The 27,769-nt window shown below is 38.1% G+C and overlaps 2 protein-coding genes across 3 annotated transcripts; one reads left to right on the top strand and one right to left on the bottom strand.

Annotated features, from left to right (window-relative positions):
* The first annotated feature begins 175 nt into the window (after positions 1 to 175).
* Positions 176 to 24,840, top strand: LOC127660119 (transcription elongation regulator 1-like). 2 transcript variants are annotated; one of them, XM_052150204.1, is made up of 21 exons: positions 176 to 229; positions 1,367 to 1,568; positions 1,766 to 1,918; positions 2,161 to 2,443; positions 3,224 to 3,463; positions 3,989 to 4,051; positions 8,003 to 8,200; positions 8,968 to 9,077; positions 9,156 to 9,244; positions 9,801 to 9,961; positions 10,579 to 10,657; positions 11,973 to 12,108; positions 13,692 to 13,781; positions 15,908 to 16,026; positions 16,309 to 16,459; positions 21,916 to 22,080; positions 22,563 to 22,745; positions 22,839 to 23,018; positions 23,128 to 23,211; positions 23,334 to 23,434; positions 23,583 to 24,840. In XM_052150204.1, the coding sequence occupies exons 1-21, from the start codon at positions 183 to 185 to the stop codon at positions 23,782 to 23,784; spliced, it is 3,036 nt and encodes a 1,011-aa protein (XP_052006164.1). In that variant the 5' UTR covers positions 176 to 182; the 3' UTR covers positions 23,785 to 24,840. The 2 variants fall into 2 exon arrangements, with proteins under 2 accessions (XP_052006164.1, XP_052006166.1); XM_052150206.1 differs by lacking the exon at positions 3,989 to 4,051.
* Positions 24,841 to 25,074: 234 nt separating this feature from the next.
* gpr151 (G protein-coupled receptor 151) lies at positions 25,075 to 26,935 on the bottom strand. The gene has a single exon (XM_052150346.1). It carries the CDS (start codon positions 26,863 to 26,865, stop codon positions 25,600 to 25,602), a length of 1,266 nt encoding a protein of 421 aa, XP_052006306.1. The 5' UTR covers positions 26,866 to 26,935; the 3' UTR covers positions 25,075 to 25,599.
* Positions 26,936 to 27,769: the final 834 nt, after the last annotated feature.

The raw sequence follows: 27,769 nt of genomic DNA, 5'->3' as shown, positions 1-27,769 counted from the left end.
TTTTCTTTGAGGCGTTAAAAATATAAAATATTTTTAAAATATAAAAAATATTCACCACTCAAATCAAAATCAAGCCATTTAAACTGTAATCCTGACATATTAAAATGTAAATTACGAAAGTGGCGGCGGTGAACAGTTCCAGACCGGAAGTGCGTCACAGGGACTGTAGTTGTTTTCCAGCAATGGCGGAGCACACAGAGGCTGAAGACATTAGCCTGGACGCTAACAGGTGCGGATTTTGTATTATTTTTCTCATTTCAGCAAAAATAACTGAGAAATTATAACTAGTCTTACCCTTTCCTTAACAATGGACTCAGCAGCGTTTAGCAGTTTAGTGGTTTAAGTCTTTTTAAGCCTCGACTGGCTGGTTGTCTCGTGGACAATAAAGGCACCATAACAACATAAGGCTTTAATCAATGATCTGTATCTGTTGTTTATTTATTTATTGACTTTTTCCAGCAGTCCAGTTAATAGAAAGTAGTTTAAGATTGACCAATCCATGATTTCGCTTCAGAAAGATTTGATGGGAGGTGTGTGGTTAATTAGAATGAAACGAACTGTGTTTGTTTGTCTCTTAAAGGGATAGTTCACCTCAAAATAAAAATTCTCTCATCATTTCCTCACTCTAATGGCATCCCAGATATGTATGACTATATTTATTCTGCAGAACACAAACAAAATGTTTTTAAAATAATATTTTGGCTCTGGATGTCCTTTCAATGCAAGTGAATGGTGACCAAACTTTGAAGCTCCAGAAAGCACAGAAAGGTAGCATAAAAGTAATCCATAGGACTCCAGTGATTTAATCCATGTCTTCAGAAGTTATCTAATTGGTTTTGAATGAGAAAAGTTCAAAATGTAACTCCTTTTTCACTGCATATATTGCCATTGCAGTCTCTTGGCATGATCATGAGTTCAAGCTCGATTACACTTCCTAGTGCTTGACGCATGTGCAGAGCACTAGATGGCGCTATAAAGTGTAACCGATCTTGAAATCATGATTGCCAAGGAGACTGCTGATGTGAGTCATGTCTGTTTTCACCCAAAACTAATTAATCACTTCAGAAGACATCGATTAAACCACTGGATTTGTATGGATTGCTTTTATGTTGCTTTTTCAAGCTTCTAAGGTCTGATCACCATTCACTTGCACTCTATGGACCTACAGAGCTGAGATATTCTTCTAAAAATATTTGTTTGTGTTAAGCGGAAGAAAGAAAATCATATATGTCTTGGATGACACTAGGGTGAGTAAATGATGAGAGAATTTTCATTTTTGGGTGAAATATCCTTATAATGTGCCTGTATGCTACTTCTATGGTGTACTGAAGTTTTTCCACATTCAAAGTCCTTTTTTTTCCATCAGCATGGCACAGCAGCCAGCACTGCGGTTCCCTGCCACTGCCCCTCCTTCTGCCAACCCCTCCATCCGCAGGCAACCTTTACTGAGCACCCCTGTGCCTCCCTTTGCCATGATGAGGGGTCCTCCACCCCCTGCACGACCACCCTTTGGACGAATCCCCTTTGACCCCAGTGTGCCCCCACCCATGGGGGCACCACCTTTACAGGTACGGATATCCACATGTAGTTTTAGATGCAAGGATTTTCGGATGCAGGTTGTAACAAACACTTAATATTTACATGTAAAGTTCCTCAATTTTAATTTAAGGGAAAACATGTTTTCCGGTTCCTGTCAGAACAGTGTCATGGTGTTTTCATCTAAAATCATTGACACTTATGGCTTCTTTCTGATTTTCCCTTGAAGAGACCGCCGTTCATGCCTCCGCCAGGTGGATCCATGCCGCCTCCTCCCGGCATGATTTTCCCACCGGGGATTCCACCTACAGCTTCTCCTGCTCCCCCATCCCTCCCCTCTACAGAAGAGATCTGGGTGGAGAACAAGAGTCCAGAAGGAAAGGTATGGATCTTCTTTCTTTATTGGCTGAAAGTTTATTAAATGCCATAATTAATGCATTGGATTTTCTTGTAAGAATGATGCATCTTGAGGCATTAATGTATTTTACACCCATAATTATGGCCAAGGTTCCGTGTTTGGTGTAGTTAGATGATGCCTTATTACTGTTTTTGCTTGTGCAGTACATGCTATTTGCTCTGAGGACCGATTCAAGGCTTCATCTTTCAATTTTATTCTTCATCCAGGTGTATTACTACAACGCACGTACACGGGAGTCGGCCTGGACAAAGCCGGAAGGGGTTAAGGTGATCCAGCAGGCCGAGTTGGGTCCAATGATGCTGAGCCAGGTGGCGGCGGCCGCAGCAGCAGGTGGGGGTTCCAACGGACCCGGTCCGACTGCCAGCATCCAGCCTGCAGCCTGCAGCACTTCAGCCTCACACACCGTCCACACCCCCTCCACAGCTATGAGCTCCACCCACAGTCCCAGCATTACAGCAGTCTCACCTCTCCTACCAACACCTGTATCAGGTATGTCATACCAGTAAACATCTAAACAAGAGCTATAATGAGATTTATTTTTGGTCATTTATCTGTTGTGTGAGCTAATTTAGAATAATGGGTGTATCTTGTGATGTACTCATTAAAGGCCTTTTTGCTGTGAAAAATTCTGAAAATGTGTAATATTTGCACCACTAGCATCATCGATCGTAATTGCAAAAATTATGTCCGTTTTCAAACAAGTTTCCTAAGCACTCCCACATCCCTTATTGGTCAGACAAACAGATAGCCCCACCCCAAACTCAAGACGTTTGTTGAGCCAATGTTGCTGTGACAGGCAACAAACAGAGCAATGTTTTGCACCACAATATTCCGAATCCCAGAAATTTTTGCAAATTTTGAAATCCCGAGAGGGACGTATGGTCACCCTATTATAGCTGTTTCTGCATATTAACTAGGTGAATTACACACATCACCTTTAAATCAAAACAATATCTATGTGTAGATTTATTGACACAGGGGTTTTTATTAATCCTACACCGACCAATCATTTATAAGATATTGAGTAATGTGTCCAGAACCAGACGTGGATCTATTGATTTAATTGGTCTGCATTGGTTTTGGGGTAAAACTCATTAGATGGATTTTGTCAGGAATATGTGACACTTTGCCATAATGATTTTCTGCACCTGTTCTGCAAATTTGCAATTCACTATATCAGTTGACACAAGTGCAGGATGATTTGTTTGTTTGTTTATTTGGTTGTCAAATGTAAATCTGACATCATTTCATGCCTGATTCTGTGACCAGCTGCACCTGAAGTCACGGATATGCAGTCTGCTGTAACCACATCCCCCAGTGCCATGCCAACCCCATTGCCAATTGTCAATCCCCCAACGGTTTCGATCGCCATGACGACAGGGCCACCACCTATGCCAGTGGCAATGTCCCATAGTATGCCACAGTCAGCTGCGCCAATGCCAGGATTCCCTCCTGTCATGGTGCCATCCTTCAGAGTGCCCCTGCCCGGCATGCCCATTCCACTGCCCGGTAAGTTGAACCTTTTATTTAGAATTCTGCTGCTCTACTAGTAGTCTTTGAATGCAACTGTCTCCTCTGTTCCTTGGTCTGGTTATAAATCCTTGTCTTTCTGTATTTTTCTTACTATCCAGAGCATGTCTGATAGGAACCTATTCAATTCTAAGGCTGCCCATGTTTATCTCTCTGGAAGTATATGAAATAGCTGGTGATTCTTGAATGCAGGCTTTTCTGTGTAAAAATTAAATGATGAATCAACTACTGCATAAATTGTAGAAGTGACGTTTTGTGTTCTATAGATGGCAGTAATCCGCCATTTCCATGTGCTCATGTTGCCAAGCAACATAGGCAGATGTTATTGTCTATATTCAACAACAAAAAAACTGAGCCGTTCTTAGATCAGTTAGAAATCAGGTATTAGAAATTGTATCATTTTCTTTCGAATTGTTCTATTCCCCTTACACCTGAACGCAGTAGTTGACGTGTATGTATGTGTGTCTTTTCCAACACTCTGTGCTTGCTTATACGCTCTTTCAGGTGTAGCAATGATGCAGATAGTCAGCTGTCCCTATGTTAAGACTATCACCCCTACCAAAAACGGTAATTCTCTCCCCGTTATGGCATGTTAGTAACTGTTGTGCATCTTAATGTTTTTTTGAATTTAGTTCTTTAAAATTAGAGGCCCCTTTATTTCTACTAAACAAATGAGACTTTAAAAAGACTCTCTTAACAACATCATGTCACTTTGTCACTTTTTTTCCCTTCACATTGGCCTAATAATTTAATATGAAGTTAGGGTGATCTGTTTTAATAAACAGATTTTTGATGTCATGTTTTTTTTTTTCATAAACCTACAACAACTACAGTGGAGTTGTAGGCAGTAACCTAGATAACAAACTGGTGTAAAAGTTCAGATAACATATGTTGTTGTGATTTGTCGTATCTATGTACCTCCCTTGTGTCTCCTTTTTTCTTAAATTTTATTTTCATGTGATATTGTGGTCATTGCATGCATTGGTGTAGTACAACTGTCATATTTAATTCATGTTTTGGCCTTTTTTGATTTTGTATTAAAATTAAATGTCTGTAAAAGTCACAGAGCACATGCATCCATTGCACATAGTATTGGAAGTTTATGCTTAACACAGACAATAACAACTAGGAATGGGCACGAGTACTCAAGTAATCATGAAAATGCTTGACGTGACTTTTCACTGAATTCGAAATTCAGTGACAACTACCTGACAGCAATACACTACGTATCAAAGAGGGACCTTATTTGAAATTTTGAGATTGATTGCGTTGTCATTTTCAGCATTACCTTGTTTGTCAAGAGAGACGTCTCATTGCAACCAAACTGATAAACGATGCTGCAATGCCAACGTTTGTTCTACACATTTACAATAATCAAAAGAAAATTTAATCCACCGAAATCAGAGCTGAAGATTTCCACACGAGTTGTAAGCCCAACATAAAGTGGCATTCTATTGCAGTTTTCCCAGCATGAAGTTTAAAATTCCATGTTAAATGGGAGGAAGCATGAATCATCACAGCAACAAACTCCAAAAGAGCACAACCTGACTTTCTGTCCGGGGCAGAGATGGCGCTCTACACTCTGGAGAAGCACGCACACACAAGGCGAAATCTTTCTTTCCAACATCTAGATGGAGCGCAGCTGAATGTAAGAGAACGCAAGGTTCTTCAAAAAACTAATTTCAATTTAACTCTGCGTTTTAAAAGCATAATGATAGTGGCATCACGAAAACCACGGTTTTGCAGATACATGGTTCAGAAACAGTGATGCACACTTACTAAGCTTATTACGGTAACCTGAAGAACAGACGCATTTTCTGAGCATTGTTTCATTGAATTGATCAAGTCTTCACCTGATGACAAAACATTTTGCATTATATTTTGATTATGCCATCTTTTGTACTTATTTTAACACTACATTATAGTAGTCTTTTACAGTACACTATACACAATACATGAGTACACAACGAGCACTCGAGTAATTACTTTGAGTACTCCAGTAGACAAAATTACCAAAATGCCCATCCCTAATAACAATCAAGCTTTATTTTTTCTATTATTAACAACACTGGCATTACTTATTTTCAACGTTATTTACCTCTTTTTGTCATATTGTGTTGCCAAAAACTGACTCGCCCTCATGTTGTCCAAACCTTTATGACTTTTCTTCTGTTGAACACGAGTGAATGGTGACTGAAGCTGTCAGTCTCTAACATTTGCCTATTATGTTTTTATGTGTTATAAGCAGTGTTAATCTCATTAACAAGTCACTGACAAAAATGTTCGTTGACAACGATTTTTTGCTTTTGTCAACATACGAGACGAAAAAGATGCATCATGATTTTATTAAAGCATACTCTTGATGAAAATATGACGAGAAAAAAATACTGCAAGATATAAACAAAGAAGAAACATCTGTATATAAAATAATTTATTCGATATTTATCTAGTCCGATAATCCAGTGTGTTTGGGATTCCGCTGCTTGAGATGAAAGCAAGGGCATAGATTGAACAAGCTTGGAGTACCATCTGTTTTCTCCAGGGTGTAGTAAGCGAAACTCCAGCTGTATAGGCAAAGCACAGCTCAAGCAGACAGAGAACAAACCACACTTACCAAGAGATGAGAACACATACTTGTGTACAAACACAGCTTGATGGAGCACAAATCCAAACACAGGGATCACAAGACGTGTTTTTCTAAGTTTCAAACTTAATTTATCTTGACACCGTGACCTAAAAACGGTACGTTTATGACGCGACACAACCGAGACACTCTAAAAGCATCCGTCTGATGCTGGTGTACATCATCACATCCTTAAACAAGCCCTTATAATAAATCTCTGACTGATTGCTGTGAACTGTAGGCCAATGATAGGCTTATTTTCGATAATATGGATATAATATATTGCATTCTAAAGCCAATTTTTTGTATTGTATTTTTGAATGCTTCACCAAAATAATGTAATGCATTTTAATTATCTGTATTAGGGAATAAAAACCATTCAAGGAATGAAAAGGAACTACATTTTTAGCAGAACGTAACCGAAAATCAGAACAAAGTGATTTTCAATTGTTCTGGAGTGAAATGTTATTTTTAAATACTGGTAACCGGTTATAACTGGTTAATTTTGTCCCGATATTTTTTTCATGAAACTAGTTTCCCAGTTACATTTTTGTAACTACACCACTTCATGTTTCCTGAAAAAATAAAGTGCTTTAAACGTGAAGGAAACTGCTGCATCACACATTTCTTTGCATAATTGTCCGTTGTGGATGTTGTATGCTGTGAATGAAGAACTCTTTAACAACTATGTACAGTATAATTACTACATAAACATGCACAGCTAATCCAGATACAATGAAAACGTAAAAAGAGTTAAAAAGTAAATTGCTCAGTTGTTTTCAAGTTTTCACTGAATTATTGTTAGATATGATGCATTAATACAGATTAGATGCTACCAAGATGCAGATCTGTAATTAAAATGATACTTAACTGTTAATTAACTGTATGGTGTTATTATTTCTATGATGATAAATCCACCATACAGGAAAAATATTAATTGCTCATTTTAACTTATTTTATTGAGGCAAGTACAGTTTTTACTCAGAACGAACCGAAATGATCAACATTTTGGTTTTAGTCCCTTATCTGTATTGTAATTTTTTATAATATATATTTTATAATTATTTAAAATTATTTTATTATTATATATTGAATAATTGTTATTTGAGGGTCTTTCTCAGAAAATATGTGTGCGATTAATTGTGATTAATTAATCGGCATACCATGTAATTCATTTGATTTAAAAAAAAAAACACTACACAAAATGCAATAAGCTAAACTGACTAAACGCGGAAAATTAATTACAGTCTCTAAAGCATTAATTAACAGAATACAGTACGCTAACTTCTAAAGAGTAGCTAATACTTGAGTACATTCATTATTTGCTATTATTTCAAGATAATAGCATTTTGTTTTTAGTATTTTTTTTTTTTTCAGATTTTTTATGTAGTACAACGTTTATTAATTTTAATTTATCAAGTTTCAATTTGACTCGTGTTTTTGTCATTTTGCACATTAACTAAAAGACACTATTTTCATTGACAAATTATATGCCGTAAAATGAGTAAAACTAAAATGAATGACAATTACATGATGACCAATTTTAAAAGACATTTTCTTCAAAAGACAAACTATGATTAAAACCAAAAACTGTGAAAATGAACACTCTTTTTGCGGTAGAAATGTGTCATTTTTCGAGCATTAAAGTCTATGGTCATAATATGCTTTCATAGTATGAAGAGCAGCATGAACATTCTTCAAAATGTTTCCTGGAAAAAAAAAGTCACATGGGTTTGAAACAACATGTAAACGTGCGTTAACGATGACAGAATTTTCATTTTTGGGTGAACTATACATTTAATATTGCAATAACTTTCCTATCATTCTGATTGTGACAGAAAAGAGAAAAATTACATGTCTTGAACAGACTCTGATTTTGTCTGTGTTATATTAAGGTATGCTCCCTGGCATGGCACCATCCTTCGTACCCATGATGCCCCCTCAGATGATGGCATCTGGACCATCAGGACTACCAGGAACTCTGAGCACATCTGACTGGACTGAGTTCAGAACACTTGAAGGAAAGTCCTACTACTACAATAAACACACACAGGAGACAACCTGGGAGAAACCAGAGGAGCTTAAAGAGACAGGTTAGAGACTGGGACAAGGACATACACCGATCAGCCACAACATTAAAACCACCTGTCTAATATTGTTGGTGCCCATCTGGCAGAAACAATCATGCCACGGTCCAAATCACTGAGATCAAATTTTCTTTCCCCATTCTGATGGTAAATGTAACTGAAGCTCCTGACCCTTATCTGCATGATCTTATGCACTGCACTGCTACCACATGATTGGCTGATTAGTTAATTGCATAGATTGTAGTTTGTGTCAGACAGACTGGTTTGAGTATTTCTGTAACTGCTGATCTTCTGGGATTTTCACACACAACAGTCTCTAGAATTTACTCAGAATGGTGCCAAAAACAAAAAACATCCAGTGAGGGGCAGTTCTGTGGATGGAAACACCTTGTTGATGAGAGAGGCCAGTAGAGAATGGCCAGACTGGATTGAACTGATGAAGTCTACGGTAACTCGGATAACCCCTTTGTACAATTGTGGAGGAAGAATATAATGTCAGTATGCTATTCTGAGATGCAGGTTGGTGCTGTTTTGGCAGCACGAGGGGGACCTACACAATATTTGGCAGGTAGTTTTAATGTTGTGGCTGATTGGTGTACAATGAATTCATTGAAAATATTGAAATTGAGCTGTACACTTTAAGAGCCAATCTGTGATTGATTTCGCAGTCGTAACATGATGGTGTATTATGGTTGATGGTTCCTTAATGTAACTGTCACACGTGCGTTACTTTTTTGTGAGAAAAGTGACTCATTGCTGGATCTCCATAACAGAAAAAGAGAGAGAGAAGGTGAAGGAATTAATTGTGGACATGAATGACGGTGAAATCATGGACATGGAAGACGGAAGCCCGATAATTGACCCTCCAAAAGAGCACAAAGAGGTTTGAAACACACCTTATCTTCTGAATCATGATAGGTGTAAATGAGAGGTTCTGAAATCATCTGTGTGTTGCTCTTAGGAGCTGAAAGAGGAAGAGATGACAGAGGAGCAGAAGGCAGCTAAAAAGGCCAAGCCCATAGCGACCACACCCATCCCTGGCACACCGTGGTAGGCGTCCTCTCATGCCCATTTATTTCAAACACTGCAAAAGTAAAAACACACAAGATCAATTACATCTCAAATGTGCAATAATTAAGTAATATATAAACCTTTCCCATACTTAATGGATGTAATCATGTTTAGAGATGCCACTGTCCAGCAGAGAGAGAGACACGTGTGCTTCGAATCTCAGCTCTGTAGGTTTATACAATGCAAGTGAATGGTGACCAAAATTTGAAGCTCCAAAAAGCACATAAAGGCAGCATAAAAGTAATCCATATGACTCCAGTGGTTTAATCCATGTCTTCTGAAGCGATCCAGTTGGTTTTGTGTGAAAACAGACCAAAATATAACCCCCTTTCACTATAAATCTTAACTTCTGCTGTCTCCTTGGCGATTGTGATTTCAAGCTCAGTTACACATTCTAGTGCTCTGCACATGCGTCAAGCACTAGGAAGTAATTATTAGAAACTTCCTTCGTTAATAAAATCATTTAGAATTAAACATGCAAGTGCAGATTGCCGATTGCTTGTTTTGATATTACAAATGTGTGTGTGTATGATAGGTGTTTGGTGTGGACGGGTGATGAGCGGGTCTTCTATTATAATCCCACCACACGTCTGTCCATGTGGGAACGGCCGGAGGAGCTGGTGGGACGGGCTGATGTAGATAAAGCGATTCAGGAACCTCCGCACAAAAGAGGCATGGACAACAGCCACAGACCAGGTAAAGGTCATCTTCATAGAAACGCAGGATTTAGTGTCACATACCTTACACATCTTTGTATCGAATATTAATATTTGCCTTTTTTAGAAATGTAGCTCACATAGAAATTACAGATGATACTTTTTAACTCTGCATTCAAGTCTAGAGCAGGGGTGTCAAAATCTAAATTTTTGTTTGTGGGCCAGATTGGACTAAACATCATCTTTATTTGTTAAATCTTGGGTTACCTATGGAAAGTGAATGCATGATACATGCTCTTCATGAGCTAATAACAGGTGAAACATGGACATTTCAATGATCAGAAGACTTTAGATTAGATATACATTGATAATTGGCCATTTTAGAATATTAATATAACATTAATAAGCCATTAACTCAAAGTTGGGCCTAAAATAATAGAAAGAAATGTGTTTGACACCTCTGGTATGCATAGAATGTACATTGATACTCTCTTTACTACAGTATTTCTAAATGATCTTGTTCTAAATATGTCTCTGTTCTACACCACTGCAGTCTAAAGTGGGAAAACTCAGTCTTATCTGTTTGTCAGCTGTGAGCATGAACCTGTTCTTAATAGATGTCTAAATCTTGTGTTGCATGTGTTTCCTGGGAAACAGTGCTGGCTAAAGAGGAGCAGGAACCTTCAGTGGCTGATGAGATACCTGAAGATGAACCCAACAAGACCAAGAGAAGAAAGTGAGGATTTTATTTTTTTCTGCTTCATTTCATTCTCTATTTCTATCATGTGAGATGCCAGATGGCATTAAAGTGTGTAATGCCAAGGTGCAGCATGCCAAGTTTCCAGCATTAACTGACAAAGACAAAAACAAAAAGCAGCCAATCAAAACACATTTGAAATGTATTATATATTAGAGCTGCCGAAATTAACACGTTATCGAATGTGATTAATTTAAAATGTTTAACATGCAAATTGTTCTTAATTGCAATTAAAGCATTTGCTTATTTTCACATTACAATCTGCCATTTTTTTTTCCTGTGTATAAATTGTAAACACGGATTGGAATTAGGCATGTGACATAACATTTTCACATCAAGATGATTGCTGAAGCTTATATCATGGTATACCCTATTATCACGGTACTGAATTACATTACAAAAATGGGTTGAAAGACAAACAAACTTTATTGTTGTTCTCCTAATATGAAGTTTAATTACTTTTTCCAATACCAAACTGGCCTTTTAAATTAACAGATAACACAGAACTTTGAAAAGAACCCTGAACATTTAAAAAATGAATGGAACAACTATTTGGCTATAAAAATAATGTGCATATTTATTTATTCTGGATAGCAAACAAGTTGCTAATGTATAGCTAGGCGCTAGCTATAAATGTACTAATCACAAGTTCACTCACACTGCGTTCCAACTTGAACCTAATATTGAAATCATAATTGTGCCACAGTGCCATTATTAATTACAGGACAAAAATGTGACCCAAGATGAACCATTTAAAGGCAATGCTACCAAATACTAACAAACTGTATGTAAACTTCTGACCCACTGGGAATTTGATGAAAGAAATAAAAGCTGAAATAATCATGAGCTCTACTATTATTCTGACATTTTACATTCTCAAAATAAATCTTCGTTCCTAACTGACTTAAGACAGGGAATGTTTTCTACGTTTAAATGTCAGGAATTGTGAAAACTGAGTTTAAATGTATTTGGCTAAGGTGTATGAAAACTTGAACTGTGGGTGTGTGTGTGTGTATATGTATGTATATATATATATATTTGAGAGTACAATATTTTCCAAATTGCATGAAAAGGTTTGGATACCTGAATAAATTGTTCAAATTTATCATTACAGTGTGCAATTACGGAAGCGTTTTTGAGAGATGCATGGTTTTGTTTTAAAACCTTGTTTTCAAACAAAAACAAGGTTTTAAATTATGCTCAGCATTCAGTTGTGCTCTGCTGGCACTGAAGTTACATGACCTCATACCTCTGGCTGATTTGTTGGTTGTTTGTTTTGAATTGTGTGTATTAGGATAGAGGAGATAAAGGAGTCAGTCGACTCTGAGGAGGCGGCAATGGAGGCAGAGCTGAAGGCAGCGAGAGAGAGAGCCGTGGTTCCTCAAGAGGCTCGCATGAATCAGTTTAAAGACATGCTGCTTGAGCGAGGGGTAAATCATATCACATATGCACACATCAATCCATGACTATGATTATGCTGCTTCCATCAGTGCTCGGTGCTGTCTTACACCGCTTAAAACAAACGATGGATTTAACCTTTCAGACAAGAAAATGAAGTCTTACCAGTTTAGGGGTGAGTAAATAATGACAGAATTTTCATTTTGGGGTGAACTATCCCTTCAAAGTACAGATTCCATTGAAACATTTTGCCAATTATTTCAGCCTTGGGTAATATCTATGTTTTGTTTCATATAATCTTTTAAGATTTAAATGGTAACACTTTACCATGATGTCCCATTCGTTAACATTAGTCAATGCATGAAGTATCTTGAACGAACAATGCACAATATATTTTTAACAGCATTTATTAATCCACTTTGTTAATGGTAGTTAATAAAAATACAATTGTTCATAGTTAGTTCATAACTAATATAAACGTACAATTTTTTATTTTAAAAATCTATTAGTTTATGTTGAAATTAACATTGACACTGTATAAATATTTATACTGTAAAAGTACATCATTGTGATATTTGTGATAGCTCACCTTTCTTGGATCTATTTGCATACTGAATTATGATTTTGAATTATGAAGAATTAATTTATTCCATTTATAGCTGCCTTTGCACATTGACTATTTGTTTGATTCTTTTGTGCAGCTGACTGAAAACAAGATTACAACGACAAAGCAGCTCTGCAGCATTTTGTTTACACAAATACAAACATAAGCCTAAATCCTAAACTTATCTAAAAATTTTAACACGATTCGTTTGCTGCCTTGCATTCACTGATATTTCCTTCAGTTGATGCAAATCTAATTTATTCTGCTATATTTTCCCAATCAACACAAATGGAACTATTAGTGAAGCTAAATCTTTAATAACCAAATGGCCGACATCTGCCAGATTTGGCTGGTTGTGATTCCTGCAGGGTGGTTTATTTATGTATTTTCTTGTCTGAAAGGTTAAATCCATCGTTTGTTTTAAGCCTCAGTCCATATTAAATTACTCACCTGACATTTTCAGGTGATCAGAGGCACACTGATCAGTAGAGTCGCCCTCTCTTGGCAACAGATTTGATGTTTTTGCAATGAAATATGGATAGACGCATATGTTGCTTATGTGATTGAGATCCCTTCAAGTTTGTAGTAGAGAAGTATTTGCCCTTTGCAAATACAGTCAAAGGGTCTCATCATCAAGGCAAGACCCCCTCCCCCCATCGCTCCAAAAACAGCCTTCGCTCCAAAAGATGAGCTGACGTTCACCCCCCCAATTACACCTCTCTCGTTGTGCCAATTAGCGTGGTAGGAAAAGAAAGGTTTGGATGCAGAGAGAAGGAAGCTGAGGACCACCTGTCGGGTGTGTGTCATTCATTAGGGGTGGTGGGATGGAGGATGAAAAGCGCTGGGCTCACACACCCTGGCTCCAGCGCTGCAGGAGGATGACTGAACCTACTGAACGCTGTTCTCGTTATAATGGTGCTAATTAAGAGGTAGGGGGGTTGAAATGGCATGAATCATTCCTCATCTCTCTCTCTCTCTCTCTCTCTCTCTCTCTCTCTCGTCTTTTACCAGGTCTCCGCATTCTCTACCTGGGAGAAGGAGCTTCATAAGATTGTATTTGATCCTCGTTATCTGCTGCTCAATCCCAAAGAGAGGAAACAGGTACACACACTTTTATTGAGCCGCTGTGTTTCTTTTAATGTCCTTTGAGTGACAGCAGACTTGTTTCAAATCCTGTTAAGCTGCCTTACTGTATACTTCTGCTATAGGTAGCTAAATGCTTAAAAAACTATTATCAGCGCCATGAAAACAGTTCTTTTTTTAACAGTTGTTGTTCTTTTTAACTTGACATGCCATCTTCAACACTGCACTCCTGCATGAGAAGCTGAAAGTGTCCATCTAGTGCAGGGATGTGTAACTTTGAAAAAAAGTTGTAGAGGGCCAACATTTTTTCTCATTTCTACCAAGGGGTTGGATTACAAATCCACACTCTAACAATGTTCACCCCTTTACTCAATTTCCTCTTTATTGTGGGTAATCATCAAATTGCATTGGCTACATTTGCACCCGACAAACACACAAATTAACTAGATCGTATTTTCAGCCTTTTCAACCTCACCTAATAAAACGGCTTATATAGGTATTAGTTAAAATCTAAATATTGTCACAAAAGTCCAAATATTATCATCAATAACAATACTGGATATAAGAACATAACGTTTCAGTGCAGTAATACAAATCATTTCCGCACCACAACACACACGCACGGACCAAACATTCTCGCACATTTCTTTAAATTTTCTCCCTATGACAATTATTTTATTTGTTTTTCGCAAGCATGAGCGAAACAGCAATTATTTGTCTTTGGTGATTCTCGCGCTGTCACAGATTTCATAAAATGCTTTGATGCCGATGTATTTTACCCTTTACATCTGTGAAGAGAGCAGCTCTTGTGTACGTGTCTCTCGCTGACAAGCTGAGGTCAAATTTTGCTCAATTTATTATAAATGATGAGCAAGTGTACTGTAAGACGTTGCATGCTAGAATCCTACAGTGATCAGCAGGTCTGCTAACAAGAGACCTCTTCTGGTCAATAGTTGTAATAACATCATAAACTGAATGAAATCTTTACATAATCCCTTTCTCAAAGAACTAAAATCAATCCTCAGTCTTGTCCGACGGGCCGCATTCAACGATACATGGGGCCGTATACGGCCCGTGTGCCGCCGGTTGCAAATCCTGATCTAGTGTATGATTACATTAAAAAGATGTTGATAAAAGCGCGAAAGGTCCCCAAGTCACACTTAAATATTTTTGAACATCATTGCTGTAGATATCAAAATATAAAGCTATGTTGCATTTATTTTAATGAAAGACAGTACAAGCAAACTTATTAAGCAAAATATTTTTCTATATAATTTTTTTAGGTTTTAAAATATAAACTATAGACATCATGCATCCACTAAACATCACCTGATAACTGGGTGGTTAGAAGTAATTGCAAAAATGGCCCCAAAACGTTAGATCTGATAAAAGTTTTAGTATCATTTGTTTAAAGATGGCACTGGCTTTGGTATTTTGTTTACTAATGTAATGACATTCATATGTGTGTTAACATGATTTTCGTGTGATAAAATTACTTGCCTTTCTGTGTAAAGTAAAATTATGTAATGTCAATAAACCCTAAAATGACTGTAAAAATTATGATTTTAAACAACTTTTTTAACATTTAACAATGAATGTGCTTTTATACAATTATAAGCTTCACATTTCTGCCTTTTAAACCCTCCAAAAATTTGCCCCATTTACTTCTATTGCAAGTGCCCCTCTGTGACACAGATTTTCGCTTTTTATAAAAAAAATAGGAGGGACAAGTTGAAAGGAATTTTTGTGGTAATCAACATTATGCCACAAATGCTGTCGATTGAGCTTAACTTATATTGACCCCTTTAAGATGATCTAACAACGAGCAATACTTCTGCCGCATTTATTAATAATTTCAACATATACTAATACAATTGTAAAATCAAAAGTTGTGTTTGTTAACATTAGTTAATGCACTTTGAACTAACAATGAACAATTGTTTTTTACTAGCATTAAAAATGATTAATAAATGCTGTAAAACATATATTGTTTATTGTTACGATATCTAATCCATTAACTAATGTTAACAAACCTTATTTTAAAGTGTTACAGATGGCTTAAAGGAATAATGATAATACTCTCATCATCTCTCACTTTCATGGCAATGTCTCGTGTTCTCACACGCCCGCTGTCCCCTCTGCAGGTGTTCGATCAGTATGTGAAGACTCGCGCTGAAGAGGAAAGGAAAGAGAAAAAGAATAAAATCATGCAGGTCAAAGATGACTTCAGGAAAATGATGGAGGAAGCCAGGCTGGGTGTCAGGTGAATGCCTAGACCTGATGAATTCATTTAGCTTAAAGGGATAGTTCACCCAGAAATGAAAATTCTTCTGTGGAACACAAACATTTTATTTAGCCAAACAGACTGATATTTAAGTGGAAAATCTTTCCCTCCACCACAGCTTTCAAATCAAAATTGCACTTATGCATATTCAAACTATATTATATTCTATCCTACAGTCTTCTTTATAAAGTGTTTCATTTTCTATTTTAATTCTTAACCTGGTAAGGTTATCTGACATTATCACCTTATTTCCCCTCACAGAACAACATTCAGTGAGTTCGCTGCAAAACACGCTAGGGATTCACGCTTCAAGGCCGTTGAGAAGATGAAAGACAGAGAAGCCATTTTTATCGAATTCATGACGGCCTTCAGAAAGAAGGAGAAGGAGAACTCAAAGAACAGAGGAGAAAAGGTAAGTAACCATGTTTGGAAGCAAACCAGAACATCTAAACCCAAGTTTAAGTACAACAGCTGCATTATCTTAAAGACATCTATTTTCCCACTGTAAAGCATTAGTGGAGATTTCCGTCTTATTAATAGCCTTTTAAGGAGATTTTTGATATTAAACTGACATCTAGGCTGATCAAAAAAAGACACCTGATGCACTCAGACATCATTACACATGAAATATCTCTTGGCCACTTTTCCAATATGCCACAGACACATATTTAATGCATTGCTCTGCCTATTTACACAGAATAATACACAAACAGACCTAGACACAGAGAGGGAGAGAGAGCTGTCTGTGTGTAAGTTGTTCATGAGATGTAATCTGTCCTGTCATTTGGTCCACACACTCAGTGTCTCGCTGGCTAGGGTTAAGTGCAGAGAGTCTGGGCTGATTGCCTTTGGCAGCTAAAGGTCAGCCATCAAACATTAATGCCAGCGAAATGTCACCTGTGTGGGGGGCCATAGGTTAGGAGGGAGTGTTCACCAGGTGGGGTTCACTGGAGGATGCCCATCTAATTTCATGATTATCAAACTGTATTAACTACGATCAGGTGTCGTTTGAGTAGGTTTTGCTGTGGCCTCTAGCAACACCAACCGATTAACCACCGTTTTTTTACTTAATTTAGAGTAAAGTTAGAGCCCCGAATTGCTAAAACAGTGTGAAACAGACCCAACAATATATAGGCGGTGGGCCGGACCTCGAAATTATGAATTTAATACTTACCTCACAGCTGTGTAAGTCTTTTTTTGCTGAGGTCATGTAATAAAATCGTATAAGTACTACAGACATTGTTTCCAACTTTGTTGTTTGCACATTTGACGCAAAATGTCCTTACAAACTCTTTTTTAAACCGGCAAATAAGCAGGAGTACTAATCATAACGTTAGAAAACCTCCCGTTTCCTTGACAACCAATGTAAATAATGAACACGGATGACCAGGAAGCTGCGTTCTTGAAATTACAATTTTGCTATAAATCATTAAAAATGTAAATTTAGTTCTGTAGTTCAGTAATACTGAGGTAAAAATGAGGTGTTTTATCCATTTAGCCTCAAATGTAAAAAGCCCTGTAACCCCCCCTTTCCCAGACAAGTTGGGCAAAGATTGTTCAATGTACAAATTTATGGGTGAACCTGCAAACCACAGAGAGTACAGTAGCTGAAAAAGCCGTATTGGCATTTAACTTAAATTTGGCAAGTGATGCATTCATGACATCCCCAAAATAAAAAGGTTGCTGCTCAGAAGTCATTCTGAATATACACATAACCAACATATATTTAGAAAGCCAACCCTTGAGAGTTTACATTTCAAGACTCAAAATTAACCAGACTGTTATTAATATTGAGATATATAAGCTCAAACATAGAAACAAAAACAACAAATATTAAGAATATATTTATAAAATGTATAAAAATATTATGTGAATTTAGGATCGCAACTTATAACCACAACTAAAACATGGGGATTTTTTAAAGACAATCATCCCGCACGTCCTATTCAATATTCTATAATAAAATCAACTAATCGGATATTCGAAAATCGTGACTCATTCCTAATTAATATAGTATTTCAGTGCAAGTGGATGACATGACAAGTAGCAAAAGGCAGTGCAATATGTGTGTAAGTGGGGTCAAATGTTCATAGCAAATTTAAAAATAAAAAAATAAACCAATGTAGCAGCATCATAGTGTAAACTACCAGTGTATTTGTGCAAGAGTCAATCAGCTGCCCTTAGGTTATTGGAGGGTGGGGGTGGAAGGAAGAGGCTCTCTACGATTCCCCTATAGAAAGTTAAGAGGATGAATTTGTTGGAGATGAGCCTTCCTCAACTGTGGGAGGAAGTGCAGAGGTTTTTGGACTTTCTTGGCCAGGTTCTGTTGGTGGTATCGATAGATCAAGATGGGTCATCTGTGATGTGGATACTAAGCAACTCCGTGATCTTGACCTGCTCCATTCATGGTGCTGTTGATGTGATGATTGTCAACGATCACCTCTGTAGTCATTTGGGTGTGGAGAGATATGATGTTGTCCTGTCCGTGTCTGTGTGTTATATTCAGATAAATAAACACAGAAAGCACACATTAATTTTAAATCACATTTTTCATCTTGACATTTGTATTAAGATGCTAACCATCTTAAACTAGCTTGACAAGACTACTGCAGTTCTGACCACAAATAATTTTGTTAAATAGCTCAAAAACAGCCATCTTTAAATAAAATATTTTTCCACCATATGTGCATAAGCTACCATGCACAGAATTGGGTCATTGTATAAACTGTGACAATCAACCATAAATGGCTTATATAACTCCATGACTACCACTATAAAGTTGATTTGAAATCATTTCTTTGTTTTGCTTTGCACTCTTTTTAGCTGATAATTAGTCTAGCTTACTTGTAGCCTAGGTAGCTTGCTATAAACCAATCCAACCTTGACATACTTGTCAAATTATTTCCTACGGTCTTCCCATTTAAATATTTACCCGTAATTATCCCGTATTTGAATAATCTTTGCGTAGTTCATTGTGTATGTACCAAATGATTTGGATTAGCCTAAGCAACATACCGTTAGACCTAGCTTTACTGCTCCACTACCAACATTCTTTCGTGGCTACTGTTCTCATCAACGACAACGCATATATTCACGATGAAGTATAGCTTGCAGTCTTAAATACAACTTATATGAAAAGCATTAAGATATAGGGGTGTATAATCATTGTAAAACAAATCTTACCTTGACGTTGTCTTGCCGAGACACACCGGTCTCTCCAGGTTGGGTTGTAGACTCATTTGGCTTCAGACTGACGCGAGTCACGCGACGCCGGTTCAACGAATAACGTGATTGGCCAAATCAATTCAACGAGGTAACAACACAAGCGTTGATTGGATCTCACTCCGGCCAACGTTTGTGATCAGCTAGCGAAATTAAATCTATTTTTATACTTTAATGTGCAACAATTGGCGTTGGAAACAATCAGTAATCTTTTTGTGAATTATTCATACAGACAAATAAAAAAAATGAGCCAGACAGCTGCTGGGTAACTATCAAATCAAAAACTAAACGAGATAGACGGACTCGGCCCACCGCCTAATAGTATTGTATAATACACTTCCTGGCCAAAGAAAAGGCGCCGTTTGGATTTAAATGAACCGATACTTAAGAGCCTATGATTGAATAATTTTTGCAGTGATTAATATGTTTCAGCTGGCAACAATTTCCCTAACAGATGCAGTGTGTAGCTTCTCATTTCTGAATTTTTAGATTGCTGAAATCACTGGAACTGGGTTAAGAACTGTCCAACCCATTATTAAAACCTGGAAGGATAGTGGTGAACTGTCAGCTTCATGAAAGTAAGAGCATTTCCATGTGAAAGAGTGGTTCAGGGAGCATGAGGAATCATTTTCACACATGAATTGGCCACCACAGAGTCCTGGCCACCACAGGATCCTGACCTTAACCCCACTGAACGTTTTTGGGATGTGCTGGAGAAGACTTTACGGAGTGGTTCAACTTTTCCGTCATCAATACAACATCCTGGGGAAAATTAACAACTCTGGATGGAAGTAAATGTTGTGATGTTGCATAAGGTTGTTGAAACAATGGCACGACTAATGCTGCTGTAATCAAAGCTAAAGGATGTCCAATGAGTATGCAACTTTTTTATTTGGTCAGGCAGTGTATTATAAAATGTTATTTATAGTATGTAATAGGACTTTCCAATCCATCTTGATCTTCATTTGAACAATCTCGATTCCTAAATCCCAAGATCATCCTTTTACTATATGCAACTCTCTACAATCATCACTCGCATATGAGACCAAACGTCGTGCTAATTTACTAAAAATGTGAGAGATGGAATGGGACAGAATTTCCTTCATATGAAAGCAAAATGGACATTATATAACTAGGGATGTCACAATACCATTTTATATTTTTTTTATGAGCACTGATACTTCCTTTTGGGTTCTTGCCGATACCGATACCTGTTTTTTGTTTTATTTTTTCTGAATTACATATTTTTTTATCAAAATATATTCTAAATAAATTACAGAATTTAAACTTCAATCAAATGAAAATGGAACAATTAATTTTCATCATTATATTGTATTATTTTTATCTAATGAAGAGCTTTTATACTTAAGCAATAAGACATGCCAGGCCATGCAATATTGTGATTATAGTCAAGGCTGCAGGGTGTTTCGTGTCATATTCACAATATGGCACTCCTTATTGCTTTTATAAAACGGTCACCACAAAATAAATACGTTTATTAAAATGTAATTTTTTTGTTAGTAAAATCATAAAATGCCATCCTTCCACCAGAAATTTTTGTCCCTGGCAGTAAACAATAAACAGAACATTGCTAGGTAACAAGAATACCTGTCAACTATGAGTGATGCGGAGTGATATAGAAGTTTCGTGATGAGGTCAGAGCTGTTCTTTATACTGAAAGCACAGGTGTTGACCCATCAGCATCTAGAACCGGAAATATCCCTTTTACAAAGAACCTCAAATCACAATCCAAAATAGGAGTTATTTCTGTCAAATAAAGTGCTGCATAATAGAGCATCACAGATGTGTGATATTGCTTAAATATAATACAATTTCTATTGATTTATTTTTAGTAGTAGTATTAAAGTAGTATTACATAACTGTACAGCTGTGATGTATTTCTGTAATGCTTTTATTTTCATTTAAATTGAGCTTTTATTTTGGAGTGAAGCCCTTTTTGTTTCTCTGTGTTTTTGAGAGTAGCTTCTCAAATTGATTGTTAAAATGCAAAAGGCTGCTTTTTCATAAAAATAAATATGTATTCTGTATGTGCCTCACACTACAAAGTGAATTAGCACTCCGCTTGCCGTCATCTGCTACAAACCACGTTTGTAGCAGATGTTTTCCATGTATGAGCCAAGGAGCTCTAAAAGTTATGAGCAGCCGGTGTCGGCACAACCACAAATTTAGCTTGAAGCTTGCAGCACATGCAAACTAGTTATTTATCTCATTAAATCGCAGCCTTTGCTGTGTAATAATCACACTAGGGCATAATATGATTTTAATTAGTGCATTAAATGTTTATGGAATGACATTCATACGTCATCGTTTATTGGAGCATTTTTACAAGAACAAGTAGATGAGCACGATTTCGTAGCCAATTCCAATACCAGTAGCGGTATTGTGACATCCCTAATTACTGAAATGCACCCATATGAATAGGAATCGAATCGAGAGCTGTATGAATACCCAGCCCTTATAATGTAATAAGTTGTCATTTAGCAGACACTTGCATCCAGAGTGACTCTGAGTACTCAGTACAATACTTAAAGGGGCAAAGGCAAAGTGGTAGTGGCTACCCTCCTAGATCTTTCACTACAAGGCTCCACCACCCCATAAGTTGATGTTACTCTGTTTTCCTTTCAGGTGAAGCAGGACTTTTTTGAGCTGCTGTCAGATTATCATGTGGATGGTCAGCAGCGCTGGAGCAAAGTCAAGGAGAAGATGGAGACTGACCCTCGCTACAAAGCCGTAGAAACCTCTGCAGCCAGAGAGGAACTCTTCAAGAGCTATGTGGAGCGTCTTGCCAAGGTTGAAGAAGATGCTACTCTTCTTTGTTATACACCATGGTTTTAAAACCAGTCATGCAATATTTTATAGACAAAACCCTAATGGAGTGTAAAACATTGGCATGGAAATATGTAAGAAATGCATCAAAATTGAGGGCTTTTGAAGATCAGAGCAAATGAAAAGAAAGTGATAGTTTTTGCATGTCCATGTCTATGGACTTCATTTACAGTATAAGCATGTTTTGTTCTGAAATATTCACCTTAACGTGGTGTACCCAAGTAGAATATGTTCTTGGATGTTAACATATCAATCAATCAGATTTTAAGAGTTAGGGTTAGAGAACATTAATCTAATCAAGCTGTAATTTGTCACTGGTTTAGGGTTAGGTTATGGAAAGGGTTTAATCTATGATGGCTTGATAGGAATGTTCCAAGATAAACAAAGGATGTTGACCTAAGAACATTTTCTACCGGGCCTGACTTTTGACCTTGTTAACCCTCCAGAACCCAAACTCTGAGAAAGAGAAGGAGCTGGAGAAACAGGCCCGGATAGAGGCTAGTCTGAGGGAGAGAGAGCGGACGGTGCAGAAATTTCGCTCTGAACAGACCAAAGAGATCGACCGTGAGAGAGAACAGCACAAGAGAGAGGAGGCCATCCAGCATTTTAAAGCGCTCCTATCTGATATGGTACATGACGCAGAAATGTTACCCATATATACCCCAATATAATTCATGGAGGATTTTAATATTGAAGAATTAATTGTGTTCTTAATGTGACAGGTAAAGTTGCCTGATGCCGCGTGGTCAGACACACGCCGGACACTGAGGAAAGACCACCGCTGGGAGTCATCCTCACTCCTGGAGAGAGAAGAGAAAGAGAGGCTCTTCAATGAGCACATCGAGGCTCTCGCCAAGAAGAAAAAGGAGCATTTTCGACAACTTTTGGACGAGACGACCTCGGTACACAGTGCCCTTTTGCGATTACGTGATTCACATATCTGAATATATCTGTTGTCAGTCTGTCGTTTTCTGTCTACTTAATAAACTCACATTCCTTCCTCTACATCAGATCACTTTGATGTCATCGTGGAAGGAAGTGAAGAAGCTCATTAAAGAAGATCCCAGATGCATCAAGTTCTCCAGCAGTGACAGAGTAGGGCACATCTGTGTCTCTTGATCAGTTTTTCAATTTATGTGTTGTACTCCTTTTGTATAAGAGTTAAAAACATGATTAAGACTTTGTTCCTGCTGTTCACATTTTCACCAACACTGTAGAAAAGACAGAGGGAGTTTGATGACTACATCAAAGACAAGTACATTACAGCCAAAGCAGACTTCAGAACACTTCTAAAAGAGACCAAGTTCATCACCTACAAGTGAGAAACTTCAAAACATATATATATATATATATATATATATATATATATTTTTTTTATATATATATATATATATATTTATATTTATTTGTCATATAATTCATTTTTATTATGTCTGATTTTGTTTCATCTGTCCGTTTGACTCCAGATCTCGTAAATGGATGCAGGAGTCCGAGCAGCACTTGTCGGACATCGAGAAGATCTTGCAGAAGGACAAAAGGTACCTGGTGCTGGACTGTGTGTCAGAGGAGAGGCACAAACTCCTCATGGCGTATGTGGAGGAGCTGGACCGCAGGGGGCCTCCTCCCCCTCCCACTGCCTTTGAACCCGCTCGCCGCTCCACCAAGTGATAACATAAACACCTCCCAGATCTCCATTCTCCAGTTCTTGACCCCACACTACCCACCATTCACATAATAGACTCTCTCTCAGAAACTGTCAAATAGATTACTCCAGTCCTAAGTTTCATAGTCAAACTTTTGAAAGTCTAAGGTGAGCTGGGTCATTTCCCTTAGAGTGATTGTATGGGTCGAGTAAACCAACCCTAAATCAGTATGTAGGAATAATTGGTAAAAGGAATAGTTCACCCAAAAATTTTAATTATGTCGTCATTTACTCACCCTCATGTTGTTCCAAAACTAATTTACATATTAGGGTGAACTGTCCCTTCAAGGGCACATGGGTACACACCTGTTTATGTGTTTCATGTGCTGGACACCCAACTCATGCCATCGAGAACATCATCAAATAATGACCAATCAAATCAGGTGAGCATAAGATACAAAGTAGCTATTTGGACCAACAGGGGAGGGTTTTTCTGGACATGTGTCCCGGTTATCCCCACAATGACATACACTTCATCCGTATAGTCTAAAGCCACTTTACATGATGACTTAAGATGTTAGAGAATCTGACTTGTGCTTGGGTAACAGTTCTAAAGGGTCTGCTGGTGCCTGTCGACCTGTTTCCTCCTATCAGCCTGGTCTAGTCACCTGTGGCGGTTCCTGATCGCCCAGCATGAATTCCGTTATCGGCCTCCCATCGTTTTCTCCATGCCTTTGAGAAACTGTGATTTGTTGAAATTGGGAGAACCTCCTGGTTTCTGAAACATTGTTTTGGTGACTGTAGTCACCCACAGGGATATTCAAGAATTACTAAAGCTTCTCTGTGCATTTGTCATTTTAACAGACTGTTTGATCGACATGTGAAATGTTTCTAGATGATGAGTATGTATGGATATGTATTCATTCATTAGCTCGTTTACAATGCGTTATAACTGACTGTATGAACACTGGCAGTTGACCATGTCGATTTGTCATACGGTTTAATTTAATTGTTCAGATGTTTCTTAAAAAATATCTTGTTTTTTGGACTTGCTTTATGTACAGCTGAACTTGAATAAAAGAAACCCATTTTTTTACTAAGATGTGTCAGTCAAATATGTTTTTAACAGTCATAACACACACCAAAAAAAAAACATCTTCCTTGTGGGAATGTATTACAATGTATTTATTACTCCACACACATGCGTTTCCAAAATATTTATCTTATATCACATTTTAATTCCATAGACTCTTTAAAAATGACTTATGAAATAACAGCTTAATTTTTTTCTTTAAAAAAAGAAAGATTTTTTTGCTTTATGTACAGCTGCTATATTAAAATCGATTTTACTCAAAAGCATTTTCTAAATACTTCCTTTTGTATTCCATAGACTCATTAAGATCTTAACATCCTGAAAAACAACCCTGTTAACAAAAAGTGAACAAATAAACATTTTCATTATATATATATATATATATATTTTTATTAACACAATTGGCAGGAAAGAGCTATCCACAGCTTTTCGGTATTGTTGTTGTCTTCTTGGACCTGTGCACAAAAACAACCATACACTGGTTACTTTAGCAATCATATCATCTAATCATTCTAATATACAGTACATTATACAGAATTTTGACAGTACAAAATAACAGCTAAATAATTTCTTATTTTTCTTTTTTCAAGAGGAGTAAAACAACAATTAGACAAAGCACAATTAATTAATGCAGAGTATCCATGATGATTTCAGATGGGGCTCAGTTCAGGTGAGGTCTGATCTGTTGTGTATGTTTTTCTCTCTTGCTTTCATGTTGATTATAACAATGAACATGGACAGAAGAGTCTTACTGTGTTCCTTCCCTGGAAACCTGATGTTCCCAGGGCACAGGGTCATTTTCATGCGATTGGGAACCAGTCTCCCTCTCTTGCCAAAACTGCTCCACATCTTGCAGTACTATTCCATCCTTGTTGGTAGGGCTCTCCTGTTTTTCTCCATTCTGGCTCGTTTGCTCTTCTGTTTGCCCAGGCTGATGGGGAGGCAGGTGGGCTGACATTTCAGGTCGTGGGGTGGGAGATTTTGGGGCGGTCGGTGTGTGTGGCCCTGGCTTGTTTTTGGGCGGTTGCTTTCGGAGGGTGAGCCTACGCCAGAGGTCAATGTACCCCTCCCTGAACTCCTCGGAAAGGGTGAGAACGATGAGTGGGTTGACCAGAGAGATGGAGAACATGAGCAGCTGGGCAGAAAGAGTGAAAAGGACTGGCGGGAAGGTGCCCTCGGTTTCCAGGGCATGCCGCATCCACAACCAGGACACCCATTGCGGGAGCCACATTGTGGCCATGGCCACGGTCAAGCCGAAAAGCATCAGGGTCAGTTTGCGGGATCGGATCTGCGTCCGCAGGTTCTGGGTTTTGCTGGATCTGCGCTGGCACCGTCCATATGCCTTCCAGAAGTAGAGCAGGGCAAAGCTCAAAGGTGTGCAATAAGCCAGGAGAGGGTACGCCTTGACGTACACTGACATGAAGTCATGGGCATCGGCTGGCACACTTTGCACACAAATCATTCCACTTGCTTCTCTTTGGAGGGTGGCGAAGAGCCACTGCGGTATGGGGACTGTGCACGCCAGGAGCCAAGAGAAGAACAGGACCACCAGGATGGTCTTCAACCGGAAGGTGACCTGCTTGGTAGGGTTGCTGACGTACCTATGGCAAGCTTTGGCCATGATGGCCACGGTGAAGCTTTTGGCTGCCATACAGGAGTGCAAGAACCAGTCGCAGGTCTTGCAGACAAACAAACCCAAGGTCCAAGTGGCACGAGAATAAGCAGCAGCCTTAAAGGGAACAGCAAACGCCAGGACCAGACCATCAGCCAGCATCAGGTTCAGAATGAGCGCGTTGATCAAGGACAGCTTCCCTTTACGCGCGTTGGTGATCAGGACCCCCATTGCTGTTACATTCCCGGTGAAACCGAGGACACAGATGATTCCCAGGACCACCGGAATCAAAACCCGCAGGTCTCCCTGATCCAGGTGCTGATATCCACTACGCTCCAGAAACGAGCGCCTATCCACGGAACCGTTCCCGTCGCTGACATTGACGCCCGGTGATTTCTCCATGTCCACAGAGATGGATGGATTAATAGAGATGAAACTGGGCAGGTGTGCAGTGCAGAGAGAAAGATATTACCTCTCAAACTTTCGCGCACTTGCCGGAGTCGATGCGTCCACGCGCTCTGCTCTCAACTCGACCGCGCGCTTATCCAGAGAGTCACGAGCGCAACAGCGCAGCCACTTTATAAGGGTTGCTTTGATTGACAGGTGCCGCCCCAGCTGACACAAAGCGTTTCATTTTGCCCGTCGCAACACATCCTGCCGAAGTTGATTAAGCACTGACTGACTGCAACACACTGTTACTAATAACTCCAGTCCAGTTATTTCCTCTATTGTCACTGGAAATGATGGATTATTTTATTTCCTGTTGGAGACAAAGGACTGATGATAGCAAATGGTAATATGAAGGAGTTGAATTTTGATGAGAGTATTACGAAAAGAGTGGAATTTTTTCCTTCACAACACACTTTGTTACTCCAACTGAAAAAGTTATATAGACCTGACGTCTAACAGATCAGTGTTTCATGTGCATAGAATCTGTATAAATATACATGAATAAAAGCTTAGTTACATTTCTAATTAATTTAATGTACATTAATAACTATCTATTATACATATAATGTAATAATATGTAAATATGTTAATGTAAAGTGTTTCCAATATTCATTACAAATGTGTATAGTTGAGAAATAATATTGTCATGAGCTTTTTCAATCTAGATTTTCACTTAAAAGATTTGTAAATGTAGTCTGGGTACAATGGGGCTAAAGGTCTACTGGGGCAAAAAACACCTTTGATTACATGTTTTCCCAAAACACTAAACTACACAGCACTTTCCTAAACACCCGTTTGTCAGGCACTGCAAAATTTTCATGTTCCATGTGTGCAATGTCTAAAGTTTGATTTTGAG

Source organism: Xyrauchen texanus, chromosome 19 (genome assembly GCF_025860055.1).
Source record: "Xyrauchen texanus isolate HMW12.3.18 chromosome 19, RBS_HiC_50CHRs, whole genome shotgun sequence".
NCBI lineage: Eukaryota > Metazoa > Chordata > Actinopteri > Cypriniformes > Catostomidae > Xyrauchen > Xyrauchen texanus.
The sequence above is the reverse complement of the archived record's forward strand: the minus strand, read 5'-3'. Positions and strand labels throughout refer to the sequence as shown.

Excerpts from the sequence above, each read along its gene's own strand:
- LOC127660119 (XM_052150204.1), top strand. The coding sequence starts at position 183 with ATGGCGGAGCACACAGAGGCTGAAGACATTAGCCTGGACGCTAACAG. Across the intron at positions 4,052-8,002 it reads TATCACCCCTACCAAAAACG|GTATGCTCCCTGGCATGGCA; the intron begins GTAATTCTCTCC and ends TGTTATATTAAG. Across the intron at positions 9,245-9,800 it reads CCCATCCCTGGCACACCGTG|GTGTTTGGTGTGGACGGGTG; the intron begins GTAGGCGTCCTC and ends TGTGTATGATAG.
- gpr151 (XM_052150346.1), bottom strand. The coding sequence starts at position 26,865 with ATGGAGAAATCACCGGGCGTCAATGTCAGCGACGGGAACGGTTCCGTG.